This window comes from Atta cephalotes (assembly GCF_000143395.1).
Source record: "Atta cephalotes unplaced genomic scaffold scaffold00038, whole genome shotgun sequence".
Taxonomy (NCBI): Eukaryota; Metazoa; Arthropoda; class Insecta; order Hymenoptera; family Formicidae; genus Atta; species Atta cephalotes.
This window is the reverse complement of record NW_012130102.1, coordinates 1,407,282-1,419,219: the sequence shown is the minus strand read 5'-3', so window position 1 is coordinate 1,419,219 and position 11,938 is coordinate 1,407,282. Positions and strand designations below refer to the sequence as shown.

Here is an 11,938-nt window from a genome sequence, read left to right as displayed (position 1 = left end):
GCCATGATGGCGGCTTTCGCGGTATCACGATTGCATCTGCTATTGAAATATCATACTTGACTAGTATACTCATGCTAATATCACATAACACTTATCAGCATATCCTTGCAATTAATTGCCTTGCAGTTATATGAAACGACTGATTTGACGGATTGTATAAATAATTCCAATCAAATTATATATTATGAGTTTCAAATATATACAAATTTGTATGTATTTTTCAAATAAAAAATTATTGAAAAAAGTAATTAAATATTTTAATTCCATATTAATTACGATTTTTTAGATAAATGTAATTTTAAGATAAATATAATTTCAGGTAAACATACACATCTATGAGAGATTTTTCTATAATTTTTTTCCGATGAAATGCTTTCGATCCATATGTATCTTTTGGGACGCAGCAACAAGAAAATATTTTTCTCTCAATTATATTTCCATATTTATTAATATTCCAAATATTTTTCCTGTATGTTTATTCGAGTAAGCCAAATTAATTTCGATAAAAACCGTCCGGCGCAAGATAAACCAACGCGGGATTTCAATAAACATTTCGCACAGTTAATTGGTAATTAAGGGTCTAAAAACTCATCGACTATGGAAATGTAATTTCCGATATCGATGCGACAGCGGGGAAGAGAGAGTAGTCTTTTATCTACGGTAGAATTTATGGTCACCATATCTTCCTGAAGCTGGATCGGATATTCAAGCAATAGCAGTAAAATATTTCTTCCTGATGGAATTTTTTTCCATCAATTTTATACCATGGACCATTCGGGATGCTGATCTCATTCCGAGAGCAATAGAAAGCAATAGTAGAAGAAAGAGATTCTCCGCGGAATTCTGCGAGAATTCAGAAGACGCTATAGGATCTTCATCCATGACAGAGAATATAAAATCAAAATCATCTTTAATTTCTTTGTTATAAATATTCAATATTATACTGAAACGTATACGGCACTGTAAATGTAATCTACATATTATTAAATTTTATAGATTTATAATATGTCGATTGAAAAAGGATCGCTTTTAATATAAGTAAATAAAATGAATAATTATTAAAACATATAATTGAAAAAATATAATAACTGATTATAATGCAATGTAAAATATGTGACAAATATTTTAAGCTGCACATTTAACGAGCATCAAACGAACATCGAATACGAATATTCGAACATTCATGTTTATGTTTGTAAGCCGTTTGTTTCTTTTCTTGATTGCATCGAGCACTACCGTTTGATCAGAGAGATTTGTGCTGCATATAACAATTGAAGCTGTGCAACATTTGTGCAACAAATAACAATAACAAACTTTCGTATTCGATGTTCGTTTAGTTTTCATTTGTACGTGTATACCTGGCTTTAAATATCTTATTCATAAAAATATAGACATATTTAAGATGATATAGGTATCGCTCATTTGTGACAACAGCGGTGTAACTTAAAAATTATAATATTTTTTAAGTTGCTTGTAAAAAATAACGGAAGTCTAAAGAAAAATGGAAAGAACATTCTTTAGACAAACAAATTTCTACTTCTCTATATATTATTAGGTACATCAAAATTATTAGGTATTTCAAAATTAATATTACAAAATTTTAATAATTCAAAATTTCATTGAAATTTATTTTCTGGAGAACTATTTTTTTTTTAGCTGTGCGTTGTTGTAGCAAATGAACAATATTTAGAAATAAACTATTAAAAAAGCACAATTAAAAATGTTAAAGACGAATAACCAATTATTCAAAATTTTTCTTAAAAATTATCTGCGTCTCTTATGAACTTGAGTCTTAGAAAACTGGACTCAGGCATGAAGTTTTATCCTTATCTAGCAGTTACCATGGGCTTGGATTATCATGGCTGCTGGAATAGTCGGATGAACACGACGCCATAGTCGCTTTACATTAATCCATTAAAGCGGGTCACGCTTGACGCAGTGAAGTTAATATAAGTAAATTAGAAATTTATCTAACATCTGCTTCAGTCACGTATTTTATAATGAGATCACCGTGCGCTACTCATTACTTCGGCATGCTCCTCTTTTAAATGGGCGGGCGATTTTAACGCTGGTAATATTTAAAACACTCTCTTCAGACCATATTGAACAAAGTGCCTCTTCTTTCAAATAGCAAACACTAAAATTGATATACCAATATAGCATAATGGCACTAAAATAATATATTTAATTAATAAAAACGCTAAATGACGGAGTTAGATGAAAATTAAAAAATAATGTTAATAAATATAATTTTCTTTTCCTGTAACAAATTGAAATTTGAATAAATTTGTACATGTATTAAAGTGTTTCTACATAACTCGCAAAAAGTAGTTTGCAAACGCAGAATGAAGATTTGCGTTTGTTTTTTCATTGCATGCAGTTGATTTTCATCTGAGTGTGTGTCTTGCGTGCGATGATTGTCATTCTACTTCAGCATTTGCAAACTATGTTTTACGAATTATGTAACAGTATATACATACATACACACACACACACACACATATATGTATGTAAAATAAGAAATTTTATTTTAAAATGTTAAAGTACATCTAAAAAGATAAATTTTAAAGTGGCTGATTCACAAAAAACTAACAGGAAGGAAATGTGTAGATAGTTTATTATGCGAGTTAGTCGGTGGACATGTACGTACATCTACTTGTTCCAAATTAACGACACGTCGCGTTGAGAGGAAAGAAAAATTAAATGAATCAAAGTACCAAGAACGAGTGTACATTTTCTTGTACTTTTCCTTAATTATTAAAAGAATTATGAGATATTTTTTAAGATGGAATAGTTTTTCAAAACTATTAAAATTAAAATTTTAATTAGAACTGATTAGAACTTGAAAGCTATTAAATTGAAAGAAAATTTAAGTAAAAAAGAAAAAGTCAATTTTTATATGTTTAATTAGAATTCTAATTTAAATTTTTAATTAAATCTTTGCTTCCTAAAATTGACAATTTTTCCGATTGGAAGATTATATCTTTTTGAAATTCAATAAGTAATTAACGTTTTTCAAAATGTTTATTAAATTTTTTTAATTTTAAAATATTGTCAATATTTAAAAAAAGAATTATATCACAAATATTATTCATATCATATATATATATATATATATATATATATATATATACACACACAGGATGCGTCACCAAAATCCAAATTTTAATTTAAATTTCCGTTGAGAGGTTGTTGTTGGCGTCCGAGAAAGCTTGATGCTTCTAATAAATAGTCATATTCTCAAAATTGCCGCGATGTTGAAACCGAGTGCAGAGTATAATCGAAGAGCCGCGATCACTGAAAGCTGGACATTCAGTAACGGAAATAATTCGGTTCTTTGGATATCCAAGATCAACCGTTTATGACGTTGTGACAAAATGTACGACTTTAAAAACACTCCAACGAAGGTTCTATGAAAGGTATGCCAGCGAGAAAGAGTCACCGCGAGGACTCCCGCAGTCGTTGAAAGGACTCAAGCGCTGATTTCAGATGACCCAGCGCAATCGTCGCGAAAATTATCGATTGTTGGTGTAAGCGAGCCAACGATGCGTCGAATTGCCGAGAAGAACCTTCGATACAAATCGTACGCATTAAAAGATACGACAGAGGCTCTGAGGCTGCCAGGACAAGTTGAGTTGTTCGCCTCGGCTCCCATTCTGGTCTCCCAACAATTCTCAGATTTAAATCCCTTGGAGTACTACGTATGGAGCGTAGTTGAAAGGGTCACAAACAAGTCTCGGCAGCCCAATGTGACGTTATTAAGGACCATTATTGAGACAGCATTCGTCGGCATGGACAGCGTTACATTACAGCGTGTGAATACTTCAGACCGAGAATAGAGATTGTCATTCACGCTAATGGGAGACATATCGAATAATTGTGCTCTACAGGAATCCCCCAAGTGCCATGTAAAAGGATTTTTTGTAATATTTAATTTTTCATTAAAAACATTTTGTTTACAGAAATTGTTCGATTTTTCTGGATTTTGACGACCCTGTACATATGCGTATATTTTGTATTATAAAAAATATCGTGAGTCTGGTGCCCGTATTCGTAATGAGGCCGTATATTTAAAGCTTCCTTAAATTTATCTTTAGATGCTCAATAAAATGATTCGTAGAGAACTGAAGATAAATTTAAAGAAATCTTAATATAAGATTGACTATGAATGTGAACATAAATCTCTCCTTAATCATATTTTACTAACAATATTTTAATAACAATTATAAAAAATATATATATTCATATTGTAAATAATGTACAATTAATTAATAATTTATAAAAATAAATAAACTTTATTTTTAAATAAACAATATTTTTGATAAACCGTGGATAGTCTTTTTAACGTCAAGCAGGCAATGTTGGCATGCGGAAAATCCGCTTTATAAACGGGTCATCATCGAGCAGACAGGCGATGAGAGCTCGCGCCGATAACCCCCCATCGCGATCCATCATCAGGCAGGGCGATACACGACAATAGCTTCGCTCTCATTAATTATTTTCTTTTTTTTGCTCCCCTCCGCTTTTTCATGTTCGCGTTCCAAAACCGCGTGCGTCACGGCTGTTTACCGTCCCCACATCCAGCTGTGCCATCGTGAATGGCTTCCGGTAGGCGAGAGGTAAACCGGTTGTTATCATCTATCAAGTGCCATCGTCGACGGCAGACACTGTCAGCAAAATCACGAAGCTTTGTTGGTGTTTCCCCCGGTTCGAGATTTGTAGCCGACGCGAATCCGATGCTCTCGAGACATAGGGTATTAAAAAATCACTGTAGTGCAGAAATTTTTCGATGGAGACGGCAGGACACCGTCAAACTCTGAAATCTTCCTTATTAAATCCGCTTATTGATTTAAACATTTTTCTGTAAATCAATGTTGATAATACAATATAATTTCTTATATTGTGTATATAATATAATGAATGCAAAAAATATTCGTACAGAAAAAGATATCTTTAAGAAAACCGTATTTTTAAAAAGCAAACATTAATTAGCAGTTTATTTATAAAGAATAAAATAAACTATATATTTCTAAAAATTATTTTACCTAAAAAGATATAATAAATAATTGAATAAAATACATTACCTTAAAAATAAGCAAACATGAAAAATTGTATTACTTGAAAATGTATTCGTCTAGAAATTTAGTTTAAGATCAGGAACACGCAAAGTTTTATTGTTTATATTAGAACAGAACTTACTCATTATGTAAAATTATTAATTACTAATACTTATTTTTTACAGATAAGGCTCCTTTTTACTTTACCTTGTAAGAATACTTTTTACACTGTACATATTTATTCATTTATTTATTTTCATTCGGTTTTTTTGCTTTTCTACCTTGTACCTCATTCAAAAAATATATAATTCTTCTCATTGTTCTCTTATTTTGTCCTTTCGCAGAGAAAGCACAATGCAATCTCTATTAATTTTTTATTATTTGATTATATGAACTGTCATCTGCATCTTGTTACGCAAAATAAAAACGTAATTTTAAAAAAATTTACGGCGCAATTATCGTCTAACGACGCAGTCTACTAAAGTACTCTACTCTCTTAGTCGGGGACATTAAAAAGATTTTTAATTAGAGTTTAAATGGGATTTTAATATTACCGATTCTAATTAACGAAATATCATTAACAACGAAAGCTTTTATAAAGAATAAAGAAAGTTGTTATGCAGCATAGATTCAAAGCCTTCCTCGAGCAATTTCTCATTTTTAGTTTATTTTTAAATTGGCATTCGCATCGAATCGATTCGATGAGCTCCTTCGCTAGTCGAAATGTGTCAAAAAATTCTTTCCTTAATAATAAAATGTCTAAATTTAATAGGAAAGGAAACAAGACAGTTCTAGCGTTACTCCATTTGCCTAGAAAATTTACTGACTGCTCTGAATTCGTCACGTCACATCACGATTGTCTCCGACACATCACTATTGATTGTTCCCTGTGGCAACTGTTGCCGCAACTTTTGACTCAGCCTGAACTAGAAAATATTTTTTTGTAATCATTTTGAAAACCTAAAGTTTTTTCCGATGTACCTAAAAAAAATACTTTTCAAACAATATTTTTTTTTAATCCTTTGAAATATTACGGCTATAAGATTCTTAATTAAATTTTGCTGACAAGAAATTTCAATTTACAATATTATTGTACACAATTATTCATATCAATTTACAATATTAAATATTGCAATAAGAGGTTTTTAAATTAGATTTTAATGGTAATAAAAAATTCTGAAAGTTTGTGAAACATGAAGCGTTTGACGTCGTCAAATTTAGATTTGCAAAAGTTAAAATTTGTTTTACAAAATTATCTACTTCATATAAGAATAGAAAAAAAATTATATTTGGACGGAATTTGACTTTTTTGATTTCTCTCTTGTTGTGTTTCCATAGAAAAAAGTACGTTCTATTCTTTCCCATAATTATTTAATCACAATCCCTACAGTTGCGCTCGAAAAATCTCGTTCCGAGATAATGGCAAAACTTCCCTCGGGCTGCTCGAAATTATCCGCCAACTGTTCGGGATGAGGGCGCACATAATACGACCGATTACACGAACACCAAATGAGCAAACGGAAAAAAAAGCGTCGCAGTATTTTTTTACATATATCTAGCAGCGAAATTTTACGACGCGAAAATCTCGACCGATGCGATGGCGGAACTCATTTATGCTCGTTTGTGCGCACCTTATCGGCGCTTGCAGGGGTTGAAAATCCGAAAAGTACGAAAATCTTAAATGATTCTCCCATTTTTTCTATTCTTCCGACCTGTTTCTCCACTAGGATACCTTTAAAACAGATTCTGGAAATGGCGACTCCCTCATCCTCTCGCGGGCGGTAAAAGGTGGCTAAAGGGACATGTAAAGTAGTTCAAGATTGTTCGCCGGATAAGAGAACCGATTGCCGTGTCGGACTTACGACCGAACACATAGTTAACGCGTTAAACAGAATTTCATGGTGTTATTTCTGTTTAAATATCGCGACGTCTACACCAAATGTCAGAGAATGGAGGAGATTGGAGGCAAGAGAATGTAAAAGAGTGCGAACAAATCTATTTGAAACTACACGAAGAGAGCTCGCGGAAAAAAATAAATTAAAATATTAAAAAACAGTATTGAGAATTTTTTAGACATGTTTTTTAACAAGAAATGTGGTACCGTCGAGCATAAAAATAACGATAGGCTATGTTCATGTCACCGTCCAACGCTACCGATTTCTCTTGTTCTGGAAATTTTCCATCTAGAATTTTTCGATTAAAGAAAATAATGACGCAATAAAAAACTTTTAACGACATTTTTATGATGTAACGCTCTCGATATTCCAACCAGTCCAAAAAAATTGGTAGTCCCAATGCAGAGATGCGTCAAAAAATGAGATGCAAAAGCGGCAAAAAATATCATTTTTTTCTCGTCGATTTAAAATCCATTCGTACATATTGGAGCGCGTCAATCTAGAAAATGATAGAATCTATATCGACAGAATCAAGGAGATGGTTAAGCCGATATGGAGGAGAATTTACTCGTGAAGGACCTAGCAGTCGGAACGAATTCAAACCAAAAGCTGCGTTTATGATCGTTGAATTTGAGAATACTTGAATCGGAATTCTCAGATTGGCTCAAAATCTTTACCATTCAAAAATTCGTTCGATTCAATGCATTTTATATGTTCCAAACGGTCCACTCAAATTTTTGTGTTAATTTAACATAAATATAGAGATAAATATGTTAGAAAGTAACACAAATATTATGTAAAAAATTAATACAGAGAACGCAATCACATTTCTGCGTTAAAATTAATATTGAAAATAACATGTTAAATTAACATGTTCGAAAAAATTTAACATTTCTAATATGTTAACACATTTTATTCATTTACCTTAGTTACGTTTCAAAATCATTATTTTTATTTGTACATTTACCCATAAATTGTGTATTTTAACACAAAATAGATTAAATATCAATTTAATCCAAAATATTCAAATGACATATTATATTATATTATATGTGAATTAATACAGATATATTAAAAATTCAATACAAAATAATGAGGACTTTAATGAATTGTTTATAACACAAATAAAACCGCTTTCTACTGTATTAAGTTATAAAATTATTCAACTATTGATTGTAACTCGAATATTTAAAATTAATATTCATTGTTGAATCCTCTCATACCTTATTCTTTTTACTATCAAAATCAGTTTATTTTCAATTTAATTTCCATTCTTTTGCTCACATCCTTAATTTCTGAAATTATTTAATTTTCATTCATATATATTCATTCTAAAATCTTCTCATTATCCTTTATTGTATCTTAATCTTTCAATTTCTCCCTATCTTGTTTCTCGAATTAGTAACTTTTCTATCTGTACAAATTGTCAGGTTCTCTTTACCTAAAGCAAACAATTATACTGCAAAGGAATTCGGGAGAACGGAAATGATAAGATTTATGAGGATGATAAACGTCGTTGTCCTGAGTGGCCACATAGAGCAGTCATGAGGACGTTTCTAATAAGACGAGCGTATCCGGCGTGCACATCGCTCTAGGACTGTATGCAAGCTTTTACCGCGGCGATTCTACTGTGAATACAAGCAATGAATGCAGCCGTGATAACCGCACCGTCGTCATCCTTATCTGTACACCGTAATCCTGCCTGTATCATTGTAACTCACAGGACGATGCGACAAAGTGCGCTGCACTGCAGTTGCATCCGACCTTGCTGCGCATCATTGTGCAAGGTTTAACCTGACGTTAATCCTACCTTTTCTTAGCTCTCTCTCTCTCTCTCTCTCTCTCTCTCTCTCTCTCTCTCTCTCTCTCTGTATTTTCTGTCTTCTTTTCCTTTTTGTCTGTCTACATGTAATATTTCAAAAGAACGAAATATAGTAAAAGTTAAAAATAAGATTAGAGATTAAGTTAGAAAAAAAGAAATTTAAGAAAACAAATATTCTTCTAATTATCATGGAAAATAAACATTTAATATTCGCATATTTATACACTGAGAAAAAAATTGTAATTAATTTTAATAAATATTTAATTCAATACTGCCAACTAAACATTTACTTACAATAAGTAAGTATCTGTTCAATAAAAAAAATGATTGTTAAATTAAATTAATATTTCTTGTATCAAATAAATATATCTTTATATTTAATAAATATTTAGTTGGCAGTATTCAACTAAATATTTATTAAAATTGACTATATTTTTTTTCAGTGTACCATTGCGTAGAAATAACTTATTGGAATAAGTACGACCGTGTAAATGATATACATTAATATACATAAATATGATAGAGAACGTTAATAATCAGTCAAAGTTAGATGTTATGAATACAATATATGTATATTCTTAATTTAAATTTAATTATCTCAGATGTGATTGCGCGTTCGGATATTAAACACAACCGATCTAAAAATAATAATATAAATATGATAAGACGCCGAAACATTCGAAAATCGGGAGATTCGAATCCTGGCTGAGGTAATATTTCTCTCGCAATAAGTTCTTCTTTCTTTTATCGAATTAATTTAAGGGAGATTATTTCACATTTACGAATGTCCGAAATAATTTCTTTTATTACGAGCAAAGAAATTATTTCTTTAAAATTAAGATTTTTTTTTTTCCAGTGTATCATATTTATGTATACAACTTATTGGAATTTAATGGAAATTTCATTTTTTAAATCCGTTCAATTTAGAATATCAAATATTGTGACAGTGAAAATCTAAATTTAACGAAATTTCGATGTTTATTTAATCTGATTTGAATTGAAAAAAAAATTGAAGCCATATTTTAATTAAATAAGTTTTTTCTCGTGATGCTCTTGTTTTCATTTAAAATATTACGAGGATGACAATAAGAATCAAAATTAAATCTTGATAACAAAATCGAGCTAGAAAATATCAGGAAAGTTACAAGTTCGATTCCTGCGTAAATGCACCAGGTTTTATCTGTTAGCGGCATTTGCCAGGAGTCCAAAAGGATTAAAGGAAGCGTTACTAAGAAGGCGGATGCAATATCGAGTTTGCAAAATAAAGCGATCTAACAGGAACGTAGATAGTTCTCGTTTACCATCCACGATATCAAACTACGGAACACCGCTTTATGAATATGTAAAGTCCGTTAGAGGCGCCCCAGCAAATTGTTTGTGGATCGCATCAAATATTGACAGGGCGCTTGTAAATTTATTCACGGCTGAAATAATGTATCGCGACGGCCACGAGGCCGGATAAGTTGAAATCCCAATTTTCCCTTCCGCAACGAGGAAATGAGATTCTTATTCTTTGTTTACGAGAAATGCAGAGCTGCGATTGCGAAATCCTTCAATACTCCGAATTCCGGATTCACGGATTTCATATCGAAAATTGGAGTTTGCAGATAAACCGCGCGTATTTTCCCTTTCGCATTGTTAGATCTTCTTATCTCAGATTCCAATTTTTATTCTCAAATATCGTAAATTTTGAATTCTCATATTTGTTGCTCTCTAAACCTTGAAACTTCGGATATTATTAAACTTTTCTACTTTTATACTCATTTTCACAATGTAGACTTTGTTTTTCACTAATGTTAACTTTAATTTCAATTCAATTTACTCTTCATCTTTTCTTAGTTCTAAGAATTATAAAAGATAAAAAGTAAATTTAACCGAGATTAATCTACATACATTAGTGAAAATGGGCATTAAAAAAACTTTTAAAAATTCGTAAATTATAATTTATACAAAATTTAATATATATAATATGGATAAACAGTTATGTTGATAATGTTTAGAAATATCAAAGTAAAAAGTTTATTCTTTATTATCTTTATTTATTCATTAATTTGTTTTATACGAAAGAAAGAAACAGAAACATGTAAACATTATTAAGACTCCTATTCATTTATTATTATCTCTGATTGTTACGTCATACAAGCCAGAAAACACACAATAAAAATTCTTGCAAATTATATTTGAAGAGAAATATTTTTCAATAAAATAACATTTACAATCGATAAAAGAAACTTATACAAAAACTTTTTGTTTTGGAAAAAATTAAAACGTATTTATTATTATTTTGACAATTTGTTATAAATGTAAACACCGCTCATTTTATTTTTTATGAATAATTCATTTCGGGATATATGATTATTTATCAGTTAACGACATAAAAGGAAAATTTCCAGTATATTTTACATGCGGTTCTGTCGGTTGTAAATGTTTGTTTTATTAAAATACATATAATGTTTCATATTAATATATTTTGCAATTTTTATTATATGTTTTTCGCTAATTCTGACCTGACATCACAAACTGAAATAGTACTGATGAATGAACAGGAATTTTAAGAAATTCATCAAAAAGAATTGCAAGAAATTAATTGGTTTCAGAACTTCAGATGTTACATGTAGACAATTAGTAACAGAATTCTCCTGTGAATTCCTACAGCCGTATAAAATGGGCTTTAACATATATCTGGGATAACATATATCTGGGGACGTGTATTTCGAGCAATCGGTGGAGGCGCCAATTAGGAAGCACGTGAGGAAGCTACAAGGACGATAATGAAAATAATAATTAGCCGGCGTAGTTGCGGTCCATTAATTGATTTGGCTACCGAATCATCATCGTTCGTGGACGGTCACTTAATTAACACGGTCGGTCAATCAAGCGGCCGTTTACTCCCTTAATCACACTGATGCTGTCCATTTTCCGCAACACGCTTCATTCTTGCAAGATTCGTTTCGCAAATTAACTCTCAAGAGTGTAAATGAATATTAAAATCTCGTTTCTTACGTAATCTCTTGCGAAAGACTTTACGTTATTACTTTAAACTGTTTTTGAAGAATTCTAGAAAATAAATCTTAAAGGGAAGAAATTAAATTAAATTAAATTTTTTCGAGTCTTAATTTAATATTTGTTGCAGTTTAATATTTCAAATCGGAAGACGCTATAAA

At 31.0% G+C, this 11,938-nt stretch overlaps 1 protein-coding gene across 1 annotated transcript in view; it reads left to right on the top strand.

The window, feature by feature from the left end:
* Positions 1-3,545: 3,545 nt before the first annotated feature.
* LOC105621952 (neuroligin-4, X-linked) overlaps positions 3,546-11,938 on the top strand; it is a 36,617-nt gene continuing 28,224 nt past the window's right edge. The window contains exon 1 of the mRNA XM_012203387.1: positions 3,546-3,813. Coding sequence (XP_012058777.1) covers positions 3,546-3,813 — 268 coding nt within the window. The remainder of the gene's footprint in view (positions 3,814-11,938) is intronic.